This window comes from Hippoglossus hippoglossus, chromosome 15 (genome assembly GCF_009819705.1).
Source record: "Hippoglossus hippoglossus isolate fHipHip1 chromosome 15, fHipHip1.pri, whole genome shotgun sequence".
In the NCBI taxonomy this organism is placed as follows: Eukaryota; Metazoa; Chordata; class Actinopteri; order Pleuronectiformes; family Pleuronectidae; genus Hippoglossus; species Hippoglossus hippoglossus.
In genome coordinates this window covers 9,080,663-9,101,123 of record NC_047165.1, presented here as the reverse complement: position 1 = coordinate 9,101,123, position 20,461 = coordinate 9,080,663, and the positions used below count along the sequence as shown (strand labels likewise).

The 20,461-nt window shown below is 42.5% G+C and overlaps 1 protein-coding gene across 1 annotated transcript in view; it reads right to left on the bottom strand.

The window, feature by feature from the left end:
* Positions 1 to 398: 398 nt before the first annotated feature.
* Positions 399 to 20,461, bottom strand: part of LOC117775691 (E3 ubiquitin-protein ligase NEURL1-like) — a 32,119-nt gene continuing 12,056 nt past the window's right edge. Inside the window, exons 4-6 of the mRNA XM_034609051.1 lie at positions 8,803 to 9,519; positions 3,633 to 3,812; positions 399 to 2,931 (exon numbers count right to left, since the gene is read on the bottom strand). Coding sequence (XP_034464942.1) covers positions 2,687 to 2,931; positions 3,633 to 3,812; positions 8,803 to 9,519 — 1,142 coding nt within the window. The 3' untranslated portion in view covers positions 399 to 2,686. The remainder of the gene's footprint in view (positions 2,932 to 3,632; positions 3,813 to 8,802; positions 9,520 to 20,461) is intronic.

Genomic DNA, 20,461 nt, shown 5'->3' with positions numbered 1-20,461 from the left:
TTTTGAGGTTGTACTATAACCTTTCATATGTCAAATTTTCATTTGATATAATGCTATTGATACAACTAGGCTATAACAGCTTCTTTAAGGAAAAGCTTACACACAATGTCCAAATACCCAATTACAAGGAAAAGTTCTACACCAACCAATTTACCTAGTAAGGTAAAAAGTATTATCGATAAAATGACTTTACTTGAAGTATCATAACTGGAAGTACTCTGATAACTACTGCATTCATGTGTCAGCAGCATTTCAGTGCTGTAACACAGATTAACACATTTCTAATGGAAACCTTATTATTATTTTATCAATTAAATGAATTATATAATCATTTGCTGTATTTTGTGTGTAAAGTCTAACTTAAAGTAACTCCGATAACTATAATGGAGAAAAAATGAATGTTTTCTTCTGAAATGTAGTGAAGTATATGTGTTCCAGTAAGTATAAGTATAAAGTAAAGTACTCAAGTATGTATCTGGTATTAATCTTCTCGTTTAACCCTCTCGCCACAAAGTAAATGAGCAAATTTCCCAAATTATTCTCAAAACGGTTCCTTCAAGTGAAAATCAGCCGACACAAGCACAGAGTCTTTTAGGAGAATAAAGTTTTTCTATAATCTTTGACTATGCAAACAATGTAATATTCATACATTTCCGGACACTATAGCCATACATATAAAACAAAACAGTGACAGTTCTTTATAGTAGCATGGACAAAATAAATAAACCTCATAATGTACAGCTATAATATTACACTCATCAATAGCATTTGTCTATCAAAAGTCTTTCACAACATTGTATTTCTGGTAGGTCATATTTGGTCAGAAAGAAACAAACAAAAACAGGTGCAAATGTAAAAGCTGGTGGAAGGGGGGGGGGGGGGTCTCAAGCACAACAAAATTCCAGTATTATGCAACGCGGTGACATCAGGGACGAGGCGGTAATTAAGCGTTTCATCTTGAGCGGCGGATAAATTCACACGCTGATATTACGCACTCTGAAATGTTTTCCTAAATGTCAAAACACGACAGCTTTGTATCGATTAGTTCTGTGGTTCCGCGTCAGCGACATCACGACCACGTCAGAGCGGCCGTGAGACGAACGACGACGAGGAACCTCCTGACCAACGTCTTTCTCAAGGCACAACGAGAAAGCGTCACGTGACACGAATGCGAGCACAACACCACTAAAGAGGCGAGTTTGACAAAGCTTAAACCCCTTGAAGTCATTAAAAAACGAGAACAATTAGCACTCACTACTTAACAGAGTTACGGTTCAGCGAGGCCGGGGCAACATCTGGAGACGGCTTGTATTTCTCGACAGTTTCAAGCAGGACGTAATGCACGAGATTAGTCGAGTGAAAACGTCCTTGGAGTTTTGTTTTCGTCGTCGGAGAGCAGCACTCAGGAACTGATATGCAAATTACATCCTCACAATAACAAGCTACATCCTCGTCGCCGCCGAGACACATCATCAGAAAGCAAATATTCACGCCGTAATGTACATAATGAAAGGGGAGAGTGTCGCCTGAAGACAGAAAAAGACATTCGGCAAACTGAGTGTATTTTTCTTTATCTCGTGATAATGAATGAATCTTTTGAATCCAGCCGGAGATGGTGGAAGTCCCACGTTTTACAGGCCGTCATTCAAAACCTGGGATGCGTCTGGTTTGCCTGAGAGCAGCTTTCTTCGCACCGAGACGATACGCAGACGAAGCTGAAGGTGCCTCTTCCTCCACCGTCCACTGTCCACATCCCAAACTTACAACCTCCTCTCTCCCACCTCGCTCCCCCGCTGATTTACGTCCTCATCTCACCGCAAGTGTGACCTTCTATGGTGACAACGTTCACACTTTTCTTTTTTTTTTACCCTTCGCACAATGGCCCCCTTCCTCAAGTCCACAGAAGCAAGGGCGGTTGTAAAAAAAACACTTATTACCGAACAGAGTTAAGGACTTCTGAACCCTTTAGGTTGAGCCACTCTATCGTGTTTTATTGCAGACGGGAGAGCGTTTTCTACTCATTCAAAAATTGCCACCGACAAAATCTCTCTGTTTCTTTCCGCCCCTTCGTCACTGGTAACTGGAATCACTCTGGAAATCAGATAAAACAACCTTGTCTTGATTTCCTCTCACATTTAGAATTGATTCTCACTGTAAAACAACACTTTTCGACCCGATGCTTTCTGACAAGCAGAGCAGGAGCAGCTGGAGGAGCCACAGATTTACTCTCCTCGTTTTCTTCCGCAGCTCTGGACAATTTTATTTCTTCGAAAACTGGCCGGCAGTGAAGCCATGCCGTAGCCAAGAGAATGAAGGGTTATCGTGCCTGTAAGTAGGACAGATGCCTCTCCAGATTGCGCTTTCTCCCTCTACAGACGCACTAATCCCAGAGTCGCTGGACAATAGTGGGTCGTTGTCCGATCTGCTGAGTTTTTGGCGGTTTCGGGGGGAATCTCGTGAGCGTGTCTTCACAGGAAGCCGCCGCTCTGAGCTTCCTGATGATGTGAGTTAAACAAAACATACACACAAAGTCCAAATGATGGAGTTTAAAGTCCTGCTGTAAAGTACCTGAGCCAGATTGCACATACAAATAACCGTGGTTTTCACTTGTGCTGTGTCCGTCTTTACAAAGTCTTACATGGCTTTGACAATCTCTGTGAGCTGGACCTGGAGACGCCACACGCGCCTACGTGCTCCTGTAGGTCTTGATGATGTCTTTGATCGTCCTCCTACAGATGGGGCAGCACGCGTTGGCCATCTTCTTGAGTTTGAGGCCGCAGGCGTAGCAGAGACACATGTGTCCGCAGGCGTAGAGCACCGTGTCCACCACGTTCTCGTAGCAGATGGTGCACTCGTCGCTCCACGAGCCCGGGCAGGGTGGGAAGGTCGGGGACTCGGGGTGGCTGGAGAACGGAGAGCTCGGGCTTGTACCTGAGGTGACGGGAGAGAGAAAGTCATCAGGGAGGTGTGAATGAGTGTGAGGGAGAAAAACAAAATAAAAAAACTGCCAAAACAGAAATGGGAGGAAAGCTTCCAGGGAGTTCAGGCGGACAACACACTCTGACACCTTCTGATCGCTGCAACACGTCAACGCACCTTTTATTTAGGCTGTCAATTCGCTGCCAACTGTTATTCTCTGCTAATCAAGTGTCAGGAAAACTTTACGGAGGAATAATTGAGTCTCCGCTGTGATCCTCGCTCACTCTGCCGCCATTATCTTCCAGGAGTTTTTCCTGTCATACTGTCTGCGGCGATGTCGGTGATCACTGCTTCATATCACCAAGGTAAATATTTGCTCCGTGTGCTGACTTGCATATTGACAGTCGATGTCTCTGTGCTGTTTAGCCAGTGTTTGTGTGCTGCTGGCTGTTTTATTGCTCTCCTGCATGTCTGCATTTCCATCAATTTCATAAACAAAAAAATTGGCAAACAGAAGAAAAAAAATCAAAACAAATCCTGACGGGGACAGAGCATTTGTAAATACTTGAATTCACAGAGCGTGACATGGATTTTATAGATCCAGATCCTTTCCAAATTAATATTTGGTGAATCTCCCACCACTGTGGTGTAGATATCCTCCTGCGGGTAAAGGCTGAAAAGAGGAAGGAACAAATTCAACCACATAAACAAACCTGTGGACGAAGAGAAGAGTGCGTGGTAGTTGGAGTTGAGGCTTGCGTTGAGGTTGTTGTTGAAGGGCGTGTCGAGGTTGGGCTCCGAGTTGCCGCTGCAAAGCATTGTGGGGGTGTTGGGTGTACAGGAGGGGGAGCTGGGAACGGACATGCCTCGGAGGTCTGGGTGCAGAGACGAGCCTGAAGGTGCAGAAAGAGACGTTGTGGTTCAAACCAAAGTTTCATCAACATACCGAAAAAGCATTTCCATTATTCAGCGAGGTTGGTCAGAGCGAGAAATTAAAATATGGAAGAGAGTGGATGTTCTTGCATATTTTTCTCTCTATCACACAGACATAAACATCTGTTCTAATAACAAACAAATGCTGTGAGACCTCTGTGTATGTGTGGGTGTTTGGCTAGGGCGGCCAAGACGTCTCCCACAAGCGCATTAACAGAACACATGAACGCAAAAACACGAATGTTAAGGCCACACAACGGAAACACAATCGCAACTGAAGTGAGGGACAGTGGACGTTGACGATCAAACGAAAGGATTTTGCATTTGTGTTGTGGCTTTTGACGTTGTGTTGACGTTTTTGCAGTTGTGTTGTCGCTGTAGCATTTGTGTTGTTGATATTGCAGTTGTGTTATGGCTTTTGCGCGTATGTTGTTGATTTTGCAGTTGTGTTGTTGATTTTGCAGTTGTGTTGTGGCTCTTGCAGTTATGTTATTGATTTTGCAGTTGTGTGGATTTTACAGTTGTGTTGTTGCTTTTGCAGTTATGTTGATTTTGCGGTTATGTTGTTGATTTTACAGTTATGTTGTTGATTTCCCTGTTGTATTGTGGCTTATGCATTGGAGCCTGTGAGTTGGCGTAGGGACACCAAACAGCCTCCTTCCTCCTTCATGAGCCCACGATCCCTGTGGGTAGGGTACGACACGCTTCTATGGATGAATCTGTCGTCTGTCCCGTTTGATCCGTCCCGAGCCGCACCCCGTAACCACCGGGCTCTGGCATCAGTTCTAATATTGGCAGCTCGTCTCTCTCCTCACAGACGAGAATACTGACCCTGATTCCACAAACAAATTCTGATCTAGCCCGGCCTGGCAGGCACACCACCGCATTGTTGTTTACACATTGTCCTTCAGCTGACCATGACAGAAATACTTCCACACTGTCAGGCTGGTCCGTTTACTTGGCAGCAACATCCTACCATGTGTTAAACTATCTTATATTGGTAGGTTACGTCCTACCCCGCAATTGACTTATCCAAACCGTCCCTGCGATGAGCGTGGAGTAGACCACAGATGGTGAGAAAATGAAATACTGACATGGACATTCGTGTCGTCTGTTGTTGGAACAAAGATGTCTACAGTTAAGTTGCATAACTCCTCTGATCCACTGCACTAAAGTCTGATGGCTTCTCTCTGGACCACCTCAACCACTGCAGTCTCACTTTCAGCGAACATAAACAAACTATAGAAGCGTTTTATCCAGTCAGTTTGACGAATCAACAGATGTAGTCAACAGACGTCTGCATGCTCGCAGGACGTCTGGTCATCCATATCAAATTCTTTCCATTATTTGTTCCCATGTAAGTTTAGTACTGGGATTAATTATTGTTCCACTTTGCTGAGCCAGAGGCATCTATTAATTTATTCCTATTTTACCTACTTAACGTGACCTATGTGGCAGCCCGGCTGTTAGCAAATGTCTCGGTCACCTCTAATAAGGCACAATGGATAACCTTCATGTCTATTCATGTTTCCCTTTCATTAAGCGTACCTCTCATCTTCCCATGTATTATGAATTTGCCGCTGCCTGTGCTGCCAGGAGTGAGCATGTGAACGTCTTCAGCTATGCAGGCCGCACAGGAGACTTATTTGTGGTAGAGTGGGAGCTTTCAACACTTGCTTATCAAAGAGAATCTAGAGAATTCGGCTCAACCGCCCATCAGGCGGATTTATTTTCTGTTTGTGTCACTTAAAACCTTCATCAGCTGATCCACGTCTGGACAATGACATCAACCTTCTATGTTGATACGGCAGACTTATTAACTGCTTATTTGCACATGTTACTGATCTACATTAGCAGTTATTTGAAACCATGTTTGTGTCCTCTTAGTGAAGATAAGGCTGATATCAACTCTCCATTAGATTTGTTTTTTGTCTCCATCATAGAAGATGGACGACACGAGTGCTGTTCTCAAGTGAAGCCACAGGGTCTTGATTGCCCCCTGGTGGTTTGCTGCTGTAAAGGTCATAACCCCTACCTCCTCCTTGTTGGTGGATGAGCCATGTGTAAAACTAAAAAGTCACAGTACATCAAAAAAGGTTTTCTCAAAGCTGATTTCTGGCATTTTGGGTTTGAATTAGTTATTTTATGCTATAAAAAACTGGTTTTGATTGACAGCTGAGACTGACTCGTTATTGGTGGGGTTGGCAATTTTATTTCTGGATGGTGAGAAGAAGTGGAGACGTGTCGTCCATCTTTATCTACAGTCTGGTTTACACATGGCCGCTGCCTTCGCTGTTGCTTTAAAATGTGAGCGATGCAACAGAACCACAATCCAGTTCTGCCACACATGACACCACTCCATTAAAAGTGAACGAGCAGCGCTTCTGTTAAACCCTCCAACCTCCATGCGAGTCCTGCTTAAGTCTCTGCTCTTTAGCAATCAGCAATCACTCTATCCACTTGGTTAGCTAATCCAAAACTTTGTCAGACTGATTGGTGCAGGGTTCAAGGGTATGATTTAATTAATCCTATTGTAGTCCCTTTCACTTTTGTTGGTTCAGGATGATTTAACCATAAGATTCAGACCATAAAACAAGAGCTGAAAGATGCTTTAATGCTCCATAGAGCTGTGGAGCTGCAGATTTGGGGGATAATTCTCTGAGGGTTTATCACTAAAATCGATCCCTGTCACATATTCATACAATGAATTGTTACTATAGAAACATTGTAAACCCAGATGAAATGTGGACATACATGACTACTGTCTGCCAGTATTGATTCTCAGTCTCTTATAGATGTAATTATAAAATCAGTGCTTCTAAGATCACACAGACAGAATGACCATGTGAGAGTAGCAGACTCCCATCTGCTCCACTTCACAGGCTCGACAGCACCCAGCCATGACAAACTGTCACTTGCCTCAGTGGCTAAATGTTTCCATGGCAACTCATGGTGTACAGGCTGCAGCGAGTGGGTGAGCAGAGACGTCACAAATGCATTCCCCACAGCTGGAGAGGGTAATGACTCAAAGAACGGCCGTACCCCAAAGAATCAAGTGTGGGTGGGTGGGGGGGGTGGGGTGCATGTACGAAAGAGAGGGACCACGGGTAAAAGGGAACAGACTGTGGGTGGAAAAAAAACGGGGCATCTCAAACCTCCATGCAATTACATTTTAATAATGCATATGGAGGGCATCATGAGGAGCAATCACGGGCCCCCTCCTGATACATAATGCTGGCTGCTGGGAGCCCACGCAAGACAGAAATAACCTCCTCAGCCCTGACTGACTACATGAAAGAGAGGAGAGGAGGAACCGCAATCAAGAAATGAATTGGAGGAGAGCACTGCAAGGAAAAAAAAAAAAATACAAACAAACACATTTTTTATCATCTGTGGAGCCTTTTTAGAAAATGTCATCTCACATTATGAATTTTACAAGAGAAATAACCACAACCTGCTCTGACAGGATCATTATCGTATTAACCAGAGTCAGAAAAATATCTCATCATTTGGATGAACTGTGTCTGTTAAACAAATCAAAAGCACTCGCGTTTGCTTGCTCACAGTCAAGTGACGCTTCAGCTCTGTCTTCTGAAAAATAGAGAATTAAAAAAAAAACCTTCAATTGCAGGACTCTTAAGACCCATCGAGTTACGCTAAATATTTTAAACCTCCAAATGCGGTGATGTGGTGAGCTTATTCACCTCTTCACTGAAGATGTCTGCATGTACCTCGAATGTTTAAAGACTCTGAGCGATATCAGAGACTCGAGAGTGTTTATAACACGTCCGCAACAGTTAAACAATCAAATTATCTGAGGATCTTTGCTGCAGGACAAAACCAGAGAACCAATGTTTTCTCTACACATCGCAAAAAGGCATATTTTCAGCATGTTTGTATTTCAGCCTGTGATCATCACCGCAGCACTTGCATAGTACGCAACATGCTTTGATTTTCACCTTCTAAATAAACAGCCTACAACCACTGCTCGTCATTAAACCTTCATTTCCAGCAGCTCCAGAACCTGTTCGCCATCTCATCCTCTTCTTCTGCTAAATTTTGAGACATAGACTGTGCGTGCAGGAGCAAGAACCCTCACCGCCGCACGTGATCAACGTCAGGGTGCCTTCAGTTAATGTTGCAGGGTTGGAAATCCGCCGGGATCGAAAACCGCGCGGACAGAAACTCTGTTCAACCGGAGGCACAAAGTTAACATTCATTTGCAAACTGTGGGGGAAGAATGAGATATATGAGTTGATAAAAAGTCAGAGAGCGGCGCAGGCAGCCAATTCATGAGTCGGCTGAGTGGGAATTAATCCTCCAAAGGTCGTTCAAGGATAAGGGACTGCATTACCCTCTGGAAGGAAAGTTACCAAAGACATCCTGTAGAGATCCGTGCAACATGTTTCACTTACTATTAAAAGTGTCGCTGAATACTGATGCTTATCCGAAACTATAGGTTTGTGTTGGTACATTTTATTAACAACCTAATTAAATCTAAAATATAATAAAACAACTTTAATTTCTAATTTGTATTGAGTGTATTGAGTATTTCAAAAAAGGATTGCAACTCAGTGTCACCTGACTACAAGGGCATCTCAGATTAAAGACTTATTTTTCTCGGGCTTGGTTGTGGGTTTCCTTCAACTTTGTGTCCCTGTTTCCAAGAACAAGGGGAGGATCACACATTGATCTGAAGACGAATGAAAAGGTGCCGGACATGAATGAAAGTTAGCACTCATTTGTGAGGATAATGTTTGGCCTGAGGGGATAACAGGAAAAGGATCACAGCCCCTTTTTGTGAAAAGCCTCCTTATTTCTGAATTCGGACATTTAAGAACTTTGTACTTTTGTACTTTGTTTTGCATTCCACATTTTATTGGAGATTATAAAACTGGTTTTAGTTTGACACACAACATCGTAAAATCTGTTTTAAAAAAAAGAACGTACCTAAAACCCTGAGTTGTGTGACGGTGCCGTGCAGGCCGTAAAACATCCAGAGGGGCCTGGAGTTATCTACACACAACTGCATCCCGGCGCTGACGCCGTTGTGGCTCATCACGACCTCCCCGTCTGAGTTCACCACAAAGCCCAGGATATCTCCACTGTGGAGGGGCACCACCACCCGACACACGGCCCAGAATTCCTTGCGGTCCACCAGGGATTCTGGGTTTGATGGGAGGTCGCTGGGCCTCAGGATGGCCGGGTCGCAGGACGTCACACCATAAGACAGAGAAGCCGACCGCGTGACGCCCGCCTTAACCTTCACGAACACAGTCTCTGAGCATCGCATCGGCCGGCTGGTGAACACCAGGGTCCTCTCATCGCCACGGTGATCCAGCCGCCCGACAGTGTGCTTATCCAGCATGGTAGCATGGATGCCGTGCACCGAGTGGAAGTGCAGATCAGTGTCCAAATGGCTGGGCAGCAGCGAGCACTGCTGTGAGTTTTGAGAGTTTTGGGGCACGTGGCACGAGGCGGAGCTCAAGGGCTGCAGCCGGTCGTCTTCCTCATCGTCTTCCTCCAGATGCATCTCCTGGTGCTGCAGGCTCAGGTCGCACAGGCTGATGGAGAGGTGAGGGTCGTCGCCGCTTCGCTGAATAGAGGCCTGGTGGGTGGCTGCAAAAGAGCGAGGACGCAGGCAGTCCACAGGGACCATCTCACTGTCTGCGGGAAAAAATAAACACAGGAACGTTATGTAACCGCCTGTTTGTTGTCCTCTTAAATAAATATCTCACTCTGACTGAGCAAACAACGTCTTTTTTTCTTGTCCACTTATGATTATTATTTGAATAAAATATCTTTAGATGGAAAATGGCCAATGCAGTATACCTCTTGAAAGTCCAGAGAACCCAATTTAAACCATGTACTCAGTTATCATTCCGTGTATTCCCATGTACAACACTGGTTTGTTTTATATTCCCTGCCTGTACGCTGTTCATTCATCATACCTGTCACTGTAAACAAATGGAGGCCTCTGGCTCAGTTTTATAACATACTCATTCTCATGCTATTTCTATCTCTCTCTCTCTCTCTCTCTCTCTTCACTAAGGGCTGAAGTTGAACAATACGAAGAAATACGTCAGAGTTTATATGTTAAGAGACATACCATGACTTTAAGTGGGGGCTATAGTGTAGCTGCAGGCCAGAGGCTACGTCACGGGGAAAGGGACGTGACAGCTTTGTGTAACGCTGAGGAAGTAAGAGATGCATACGCAGCCGCTGTGAGATGATAAAGCTCAGCTGTGTATTTTCTCTTTTCTCGTTATCATTTTCAGTTTTAAAGTCAAGAACCTATAAGGTGTGGAAATTGAGGCATATCCAGGCTATTAAATTCGATAAAAAGGCTCTTTCATGAAGCCAGTCTCCAGTCTCCAGTCACAGCGTGCAGTGTTTGTGCCGTGTAGAGCCGTAATGAGCCGCCACGAGTCGTAGGTGTTTACATAACACAGTGTTTCAGCAGCAGTGACTTCATGTTGTGTATTCTACCTCCGTGCGCTGTCAACATTTTCGGTTACGTGTCTGGATGCTAAATGCAGCTTTTTTTCCGATCGTTGAAGAGGAAAGGCATTCTGAAAAGTGGATCAAATGTCGGCTCATGCTGGATAGCGCCCCCCCCCCCTCCCTCCTCAAAAATAGCTCTTCCTATAGGCTAATTCTGCCCACTGTAAAATAGAAAGCACATGGCTGAACATCATCGTGAAAAAAAAAAGGAAAACAGTAAGAGAGCGTGTGTCCATGCACCCAGTCGGTACAGATGGATCTGCATCGCGGCACGCTTAGGGACACGCGGCCAAATTTAACACAGCTCTCTAACGCGGGGCTAAAATTAGCCTAATTGGACATTTGAAGAGAGCGAGGAGAGACAGGCCGAGGGATGAGTGACACCATGGCTGAGCTGTGTGGCTCTCAGCCTCCGTGGGCTCTGGGCTTCCCCTATGGGAAGTGGCTGGAGAGTGTGACAGAGGAGGGAAGGATGAAAAATAGGGTGGTGTGGACACTTGAGGGAAAGGGCATACCTCACGAGCTCCTCTTTATCACACAAAGACAGCACATCTCCGGCCAGCCGCTGATAAACTGCTTGAACTTAATTACTTCCTCAGTCAAGAGTGTTCAGAACCAAGTATAGGGCTCTTATTATTAGCACCCTTATCATCTTCAAGGCAAAGTTAGCCGACTTTGGGATGCAGGAGATAATTTCTATCCTTGCTGCCATTACGGCTTCCTGCGGTTCACAGTTTCTGTTTTCTGAGCGGCGCGGCAGTCAAAACAAGCTGTGAGGAGAATTGCAACTTTACAAGTAAATTTCTATTTATTGTGAAGGGGGAAAAAATGAAATAAAGAAGACAAAACCACGAAAGACAAAGAAGCGAGCCGAATAAATATGTATGACCTCTTCCTGGGTTTGGTCTCGCAGGAGTCTGGGGAAGAATTTCACACATAAAACATCTGACAAAAATGAAAAGCATCAAGTCACCGAGATAACACAGCTTGAAATACACAATTCACTACGTGTTTATGTGAACACACCAACATTCACGACATGTCTGCAGCATTCATGGCATGGTTCCATGCACAAGGGTAAAGAACTGTTCACACAACAAACACACACACACGTAGCAGAGACATGTCCCATTCAACCTGTTTGTATATCACTGAAAACAGGGGGCTGGTGCACCAACAGGTGCGTCTGTATTTCTGTATTAGTTCTGCTTATTAAAAAAAAGGAAATTACAGTTTGATTAAAAGATATAGTCTGCTATTACACAACACCACAGGTAACAATTAAGACTATATGAAAAACTATTTCAAGTTTAAACCAAAGATGGATGACAAGACAACGCTCTAAAAGTGAAGCCAAAGCATCTCAATCGCCCCCTGGTGGCTGGCTGCAGTATAGGTTGTAAACCCCGTCCCATCTATCTGAGTTTAATAAATGGGACATGAGCCAAATGAAATTGTCAAAGTACTCGTCATGTTTTTCTCATTTAAGAAGTCGCACTGATCAAATTGTTCATTTTCCTGCAAAGTTTGGTTTTAATTAGTTATTTGCTGGTATAGAAACAAGATGACATGTGATTGACAGCTGAGACTGACTCATGGTTGGTCTGTCAGTGGGACCTCGATATCTCGGCTCCATTGCCCAACTCCTACTGTGCAGACTCTGGCTCCGATTGTGCTTGTTCGTATCCAAGATATTTTGGCTTCATTTCTGGACGGTGGGCGGAAGTGGAGTTTCTGCGTCCATGTTTTTAAACAGTCTTTGGTTTGAACAGTATTTAAACTTCAAGGATCTGTGGTTGAAGTCGCTAAAAGTGGTTGATGGGTTAAATTCTGTTACTCTAAGTTGTACGAATACAAACCTAAACCAACAGTGACAGAATGCAGTAAGATGCACTTCAATATTGTAAATAATTTAATCATATCCACTTAACTAAGTCACTGTGCAGGTTTTAAGCCACTGACCTGACGTTACACGATCTTGCACATACCAGCAAATAATAATCAGCTTGTTCTCTTTTCGGAGCAGGGGTGTAAACACTCTTTGTTTAGAAGCTAAACCTTCCAACCTCTTCACTCATTAAAATGTCCCTCACACACACAGAGACAATGTCAATGTGCAGCTTTGTCTTTTGTCCCACATCATGTTAGAAAATTAAGTATAATACCCATTGAATTTTTTTAATAGTTTTAACATTTGGCGGCGCTCCAGTGGTTTTTCAATCACAAGCGCTGAACATAGCAGTGATTATGTTCTCTTTTCAAATGTCAAACTTCAAGTCCTTGAGGCTTTTAAATACCAAGGAAAGAGTCTGAATCCCTTTTCCCAGGCATGTAAACAATATAGATGTGATTAACTGCATGGCTGAGACTGCCCTAGTAAAATTAAGTGGTCTTTGAACAGTTCCAGCTATTCAATCTCGAGGGAAAAGCTCCATTTAAATAGAGGAACACATACCAGACTGACACTGTTTAGCGGGGTCAGTGGCTGACCTCCTATGGCTTCACGTTGGCTTGTTAGTGTTAGCACTGTAGCTGTGAGGATAAAAAAAAAAATCAGAAATCAAGCTGGCTGAACATTAGGGAGGAATTTCTTGGCTTCGTGGAAGTATGAACACACCCTTTCCAAAACATACACATCCATGTGGAGCTGTTAGAGGTTGACCTTCTCAAACAAGTTGCAACCGAGATAAGTTCTGCTCGTAAGCCTGAAAAACCAGTTCCAGATATGAGCAAACGAGGACGTACAGGATACAACTGAAAACTGGCATCCTGTTTCACTATGGACAGATGCCAGAGTGACTAATGTTGACAACTGTTGTATTGTGGTTAAAAAGCCGTGTGAAAAAGAAGGAGCCGGGCTCCACCTCGTCTTCACTTGCATTTTTAGAGAGGACGGCATGTACTAAGATTTTGATCCAAGCTGTTCAATTTAATTCAGAGTTGTGACTCCAATACCTTTTTTAGTCTTGAACACCTCTCACTCAGACAATGGTACTGAATAGGCAGGGAGGGTTCAGTTTGTCCCTGGGCCTGGTGGAACAGGATTAGGAAGCTTTTGGGGGTTTACCGAGGCTACAACCTCTATACAAGGTCAGCTGCACCAATTGTGTCTGTGTGTGTATGTGTGTGTTTGGGGATTTTCCATAAATATGCATAGGAGGCCTATCCTGGGCTCTGTCGAGAATGAGTGAAGTCATCTGTCATGAGAAAGTAGGCTGTGTGTGCGTGTGTGTGTGTGTGTGTGTGTGTGTGCGTGTGTGTCCCAAAAAGGAGAAGGATAAGCCTTCACTTATCATAAGAAGAAAAAAGGCTCCAGGGGAAATCTGCATTGATGAGCTTTTAAGGAGTGGTATCCCGGTCAAGATAATGGCACCAGTATATGAGTGTGAAGCTGCCGGGGCCAAAAGGTGAGAGTGTGCTGTGATATCATTACACAGGAGGAGCTCAACAGTGTGAGTGTCTGAGATGGCATGTGCAACAGGAGACACATAGGTGGAGTATTTGAAAGATCACGTTGAGTCTCTGGTTCGGTGCCGGATGTTTCTGAGTTTTGGACCGTGATCGTGGAAAGAAATAAAGTGGGACACGCTGAGGTGACAAATGGCTGCAGTGAAGATGACGCCAGGCACCAGGGATGCCGCAAGGGCACAGTGTGTCTACGACCGCAGTTAAAAAAAACCTCTGAGCCTCAAAGTTTTTCTATTAAAACAGCACACACGTTCACACACCCCCGCTCCGGAGAGAAACCCTAACGCTAAAACGATCATAGTGCAGTGGTGTGACTCTGTCTTCTAGGAATTCAGGTTATTTACAACTGCAATTATGTTCAATTAATTATTATTAACATATGACAAACAACAAAAAAATCACATGTGCGTATAAATCCTCTTCTATCGCCCCTCCCTCTTTCCTGTTCCTGTTCAGAGGTTAAAAAAAGAGAAAAAAGAAAAACAACCACAACAGCAAAATAAAACAAAGCAAAAATAAAATAACTGGCACAAACAGGGATGTTTGTCACCTGTCACATAAAGTACTTTTGTTAATGATGATCCTGCAGTCATGTGCTGGGTCCCAATGAAAGGCAAGTTCTTATGATATTACAATGAGCTATAACAGCATTGAATTAGGACAATAAAAGCAACAACAATAACAACGATAATACTAAAAAATACAAAACAAATCAACAGTAAAAGAAAAGTATGTGTAAGTGCATGTTTGAATAGGGAAAGCAATTATGTTTTAAAAGAAAGGCAATTGCTGCCAGGCTATGTTTTCTATTAATATAATGAGAAAATGACTTATTCAGCAAGTCACTGATATGTTGATACTAAACGCATCAGAAAAATCTTCAATAACATCGTATTTTTCCCACTGAAATATCCAACCTCACGGTACAATATCCATTTGTAGTGACTACAGCTTTATTAAACTTCTCTGTGGTTATGTTGGCAGGGCCTGGTTAAAGTTATAGGATGATGGTGGTCTGGTTTACTAAAGAAAATTTTCACAGTGAACTTCATTCAAAACATGTTTACATTTAACCAAAACCACAATATTCAACCCAAAACTTTAAACAAAGTCCACGCCAACCACCTCCTGGTGGTTATGTCGCCGTTAATAAATGTAAAGCTTCATTCATTTAGAAAAAAAAAGACCGTAAAAGCTGGTGGTGATTATGTTCCCAGAAAAATGTAATTGGGGAAACAGATAAATAAAATATGAACGTAAGACGAAAGGGTTGAGAAGTAACTAAGTACGTTTACATAAGTGTATCTTGCTTCAGTCTATTCATTCACTTGGACTTTTTGGACAGCTATGACACTCATCGTTACGCTTGACTTTTAATTTTTGTACTCAAAACATTAGATAAGTTGATTAAAAAAACCATCGTTAAAACCTTTCAAGTGTTTTTACCCCTCACAAGACAGTGTCTGACGACTGAGCTGTTCGCACTTCCACCAAAGAGAGTCTCTGTCTGAACTCGCCGGCACGGCTGGTTTCATCTAATTAAGTGGAAGAGGTAAATTTCACAAATAACAGCAGATATTTGAGAAAAGCCTAAAAACAGAAAACAGATTTATGTATCAGACCTTTGTTTGCTTCTGCCATTAATCATCTCATGACCCCTCAGATTTATCTTGTGATGGGGCCTGACTGTACGAACCGGCTACACTACGTAACTGTAATAAATGTTACAATACCGCTTACACATTAAGGTATCAGTAACATTCCCATAAAGTCATATTAGCAGTCATATAGCGGACGTTATACTGTGAAATTAGTATTTTGGGTTTTAATGCCTTGCTCATCTGTTTTGCCGGTAATACTGATCTCAAACACATTTCAGCAATTATGGATTCAGCTCGTTGTTTTGGTCAAAGAGAGGCTCTGTGTAAACTACACACTAACACACATGCAATGGACGGAGTACACAGTCACGTCCTCACTGGGAAGAGACTCCGCTCATCTGAAAGTGATTAGCCTCTCTGAAGGCTTCCCCCCTGCACAGCCCAGGCCTGACAGGCTCCATTACGACTTCTATTTTGATTTCTCCGCAAATCTGTTCAATTCCATTTGGGCCGATTAAATCCCAGCTGAGGCACTACAGTCGGTCCGGTCGGCATTTATTTTGGTTCAACAAATCAAATAAATTCCAAGCACTGAGATCACTTGAAACAGAGCTCTCGTAAATATAATAGACCTTAATCCCGATGTGTACATGCTGGCAGAGGATGGGTCAAAGGACAGTCCTCCAACATTTTTTAGTTTATACCAGGCCTCTCATTTCATTGTAACCAACTGTCTGGCAGAATGACCGAACTTCACTTATAATTAGCATCCGAGGGAAAATCAAGACACTCTAACAGTCAGATTAGCGCTTGACAAATTATCTTTGGCAGCAGGGACGGGGATTCTGGTTAGTTTTTGGTTTAGTTATGGCAGTAAAACCAATTGTTCTGTGCAAAGTGAGTGTGCTGCTTAAAACGACAACAATCTTTTTTTTTAAATGACCAATGGATCAAATGAATGTGTGTACGGGTTGCTCGTAGAGACAAATCCACAGACAATTATCACCCATCCGCAGTTCTGCCTCAGCTTACAGAGCTTTATAACATCTTCTAACTCATGGCTTCCAGTCACTTTTCATCAGTGTCATTTTCAGCCGCAGCAGGCAGCTGTTTACAGTGAAAAAGCTCCAAAGACGTAGTATGAGCTACTTGCTCGGCAGCAAACAGCCGAGAAACACAGTTATTCAATCCTGTGATCATAACAGAGCATTTAGCAGCTGAAGGGCCTTCAGGAGTTGGTAGAAACCAAAACCGGAGCTAAAAGGAGAGTGGATATCGGACCTGGTGTTTACAGCTCGTCATTTCAGATTTAAAGTCAAAGTGAAAGAGAAAATAAAACACTTTATCTTCTGTTATCTGACATATTTCTGTGGGAGACAGAATCTGTGGGTGGAGTTTAGATATGAGAGGAATTTAGATAAAGTCTTACAGGTCTGGATAAATCGCTCAAAAGCCTTTAGAAATAGAGATTTAGAGACTAGAAATGGAGAACAAACTTATTGTGGTCAATACGAGTTCCTACAAAACAAATGAGGAGAGAGCTTTGAGAAAAGTAAATGAAACAGTAGGACTTTCTGAAAAGATGAGGTTTTTACTTGATTACAGCTTTCAATCGTACTGAGTTATCACCAGTGTTAACTGCCTTCCTCGATCAGTACAGCAGCAGTACAGTAAAATCATTCATTTATATTACATAATGCATTATGGTAGAGTAGCTTCACTAAAGCCAGCCTAAAAAAAATCAGGTTTGATGATGCATAATGATCCTTAAGTTTCCTTAAGTGTGTCGTTTTTACTAAATTAATGTGACTGTACTACACAGACACAACAAAGTTTAAGCTTAGCACTAAAATGTCAACAGAGGACCTGTGAACTGTGGCTGAATACTGAGGAGCACAGTTACAGCTACAGCAGCCAACATTGTCCTGAAAAGACTCACGAGCATGAAGCTCAGAGGAAGTGGACAAGGTTATGACAGCCTTAGGCCACAGTCATGTAAGGCCTGATGGTTTTTTACCCAAAAAAGGTATCAACATGTTCCACCCTGGTCTTCTTAACTTGACAATTTGCTGCAGACTTCAGTAATTTCCAAAAGAGGAGAACTTGGGTCAGGGGCCAAAGCAAAATCTTAATGTGACTATAATCAGGTTTAAAACTTCAGCCTCTTGGAAAACCTTTCATTTGATTTATTGTTGTGACCAGAGCACAGAGAGGGAACGTTGAAGGAAAGAGATTGAGGCTGTAGATTCACGATTTTCTGTTAATTCTGCTGAGAGAAATCGCAGAATGTTTATAATATGTGAAACGTTTAGCATCTCTCTCTGCCATTCTCCCTCACTGCTCTTGGCTGGAAACTGACTTTTGACAGATGACTTTCCATATTGTTATTACCATGCTTTATTCTTATTGGAAGATTTGGCTGTAAGCGGAAGACCAGAAGTTTAACATATTAGTACAACATCCATTTGCAGTACTTCAGGGTAATCAGACCCTTCAGGCCTATCGCATGTCTTCATCAATCTAAATTACCAGAAGAGTTTGGTTGTGGAGCTTTGTGGATTTAGGGAGGGACGGCACATACAAATAAATATATGGTGTAAAACTGAATTAACTTGTTTTTAACAGTTCATAGTCTACATTCTGTCCGTCCCTGTGTGGTACTGACACGTTTTCCCCTGCACGGTGACCAGGCTGACCCCTCGCTGTATATCTGGCCACTTGTGTCACACTGCACCTCTCTGACCTCTCTATATTTAAAACCTTTTTTATCCACAAATCAAAACCCTGTGAAACTCCACATAATCTATGTTGACAAGTGAAACAATAAGTGAGATCTGTGGCAAGCGAGCGTGAGGTGCGCTGGGTGAACGCGGACCAAAATAGACACAAAGAAAGGAAAGTACTGCACGGCTAGGTTGAGACAATCCGCATGTTTGTGCAGTACAAAGCTTTTCAGCACTTCCACGCTATCTCTTCATCTGCTGACAAAACAGGTATGAGTCAGAGGTACGGTGATCTTACACTGATAGCTGACAGTTTGAGTTTCAGTTCAAGTAACAAGAAGTTCACGTGTGAACAGGAGCGTATAATAGAGTCAGATTATGAAATACAGTTAAAAAAATATAGCAGATATACACCATTGAATCTGAAATAAGTCGGTATTCATTTTCTGTGAAGCCGTGCTAAGAGACAGCAGTGGTTGAAGCTAAAAGCTAATGCCAGCATGCTAATATGCTGATTATAAGAAAATAAAAACTAAAATGATAAGAAAATGCATAAAAACAGAGAGAAAAGAAGTGATAACAATTATAAAAGTGTAAGTATAAGTAAGGTAAAGGTTATAGGGTAAAGTAAAAAGAAATGTTTTAAATTTTCTTTTAAAGACGTTTACTGAACTAGCTTCTCTGATATTTATCTGATGTCTGTTCCACAACGTAGTTTACAAAAGCTGCATCTCTGATTTTCTTTCGGCTGTTGTTGGGAACAGGAACAGTAACAGTAAGATCATTGAATAATTAGTAGCTTTACCACAAGACAATGGACATGTATTTTGATAGATAAGGCTAATAATTTCAATCAATTTGCAATTTGCCAAATCTTCACCAGTTTCATCATAGTTAAGCACCGTAAACTTAATATTTAATGTTTTGCAGAGCTATTCAGGGAAACAAGCTATTTCACAAATAATAATGATGCATTAATTGACAAATTAATTGTCAGAATAAATAATAATGGAAATATTCACTAGTTGCAAGCCCAAATGTTTATTTTTTGGAATATTTGAGCTATGATTTCCATCTCACTTTATGCTAGCATGCTATCATTTGTTAATTAGCGCTAAACACAAAGAACAAATGGGGCTGATGGGAATAATATTAGTTTTACAAGATATGGTCAAAAACCAAAGCATTAGGGTTAGTAAATGTTTTTCATGTAAATAGACAACAATACTTTTCATACAAAACCACAAGACCTTTAAAAAACAAAGAAAAGTATCCACCTCATGATGGCGCTACAGGAAAAACCAGGAGATCCCTTTAAGTCATCAGACTTCATCCCCCTCGAGACCATGACTGTCTGCAACTTTCACTGAAATCCATCCCACATGTGTTGAGGTAGATCTCCAGAAGTGACAGTGCTATCTACAGAGCCACGTCAATATATAAAAGCCACATCAATGTAAACAGTTTTCAAAAACATCAGCTCCCACCGCGTCTTTCAAAACTGTCCCCTCTGTCCCCTGAGGTGGAAACGTTAGCGATGTGTCTCTCAGAACGTTACAGAGCATGAAAGGCGTACAGCGGGATGTTTTCCCCACCATGATGCTCCACAGGCCTAATGCATCGCAATGCCGTGTGCGGAGATGATTGATGTCAACACCCTCCTCTTAATCACCTGAGAGGCATGCAGCCTCTTGGCGGTCTGGGAGCCATTTTGGATTCTTCTCTAATGACTAGAGAGACAGGTTGCAGATGATGTTAGCTGACGCCGGTCTCACGGATCACTGGCGTCCTGTCAGTGATTAAGTGACTCATCTACCTCAAGTAGACAAACCCCCAGTAGAGCATCTTGTATCCATCAAAGGATGCCTTTGACTCGCTCCGCTTATCTAACTTGGAAGGAATCCATCATACCTGCACAAAACGGTGGAGGCTGTGTGGTCCCTCTGGATTTGTCCCATAAACAAACACATTCTGTTAAGACTGCAGCCATACATGTGTAGAGGGAGCACGATTACTTGTTGTTGTTTTTTTGACTGCAGAAAGGTATACCATTCCCACATGTGTATGTATCGCTCCTGGGAGATACAGCATAACTGGAAACATTTGCTTTTTTATTATTTATTATTTGTGACCTGATTTCTGGGACTTGTACGACAAACAACTTGATAAAACTCAAAAAGTTAACAGCAACAAAAAAGACCGTATCTTTCAAACTTTCCATTTTTAAAATAAAGCTTTTGGGAAATTGTGTTTTTGCTGCAAATTGTATCTGAAGCAAAATTTCTAATCATACTGCTCGGAGAAAAATAAGAA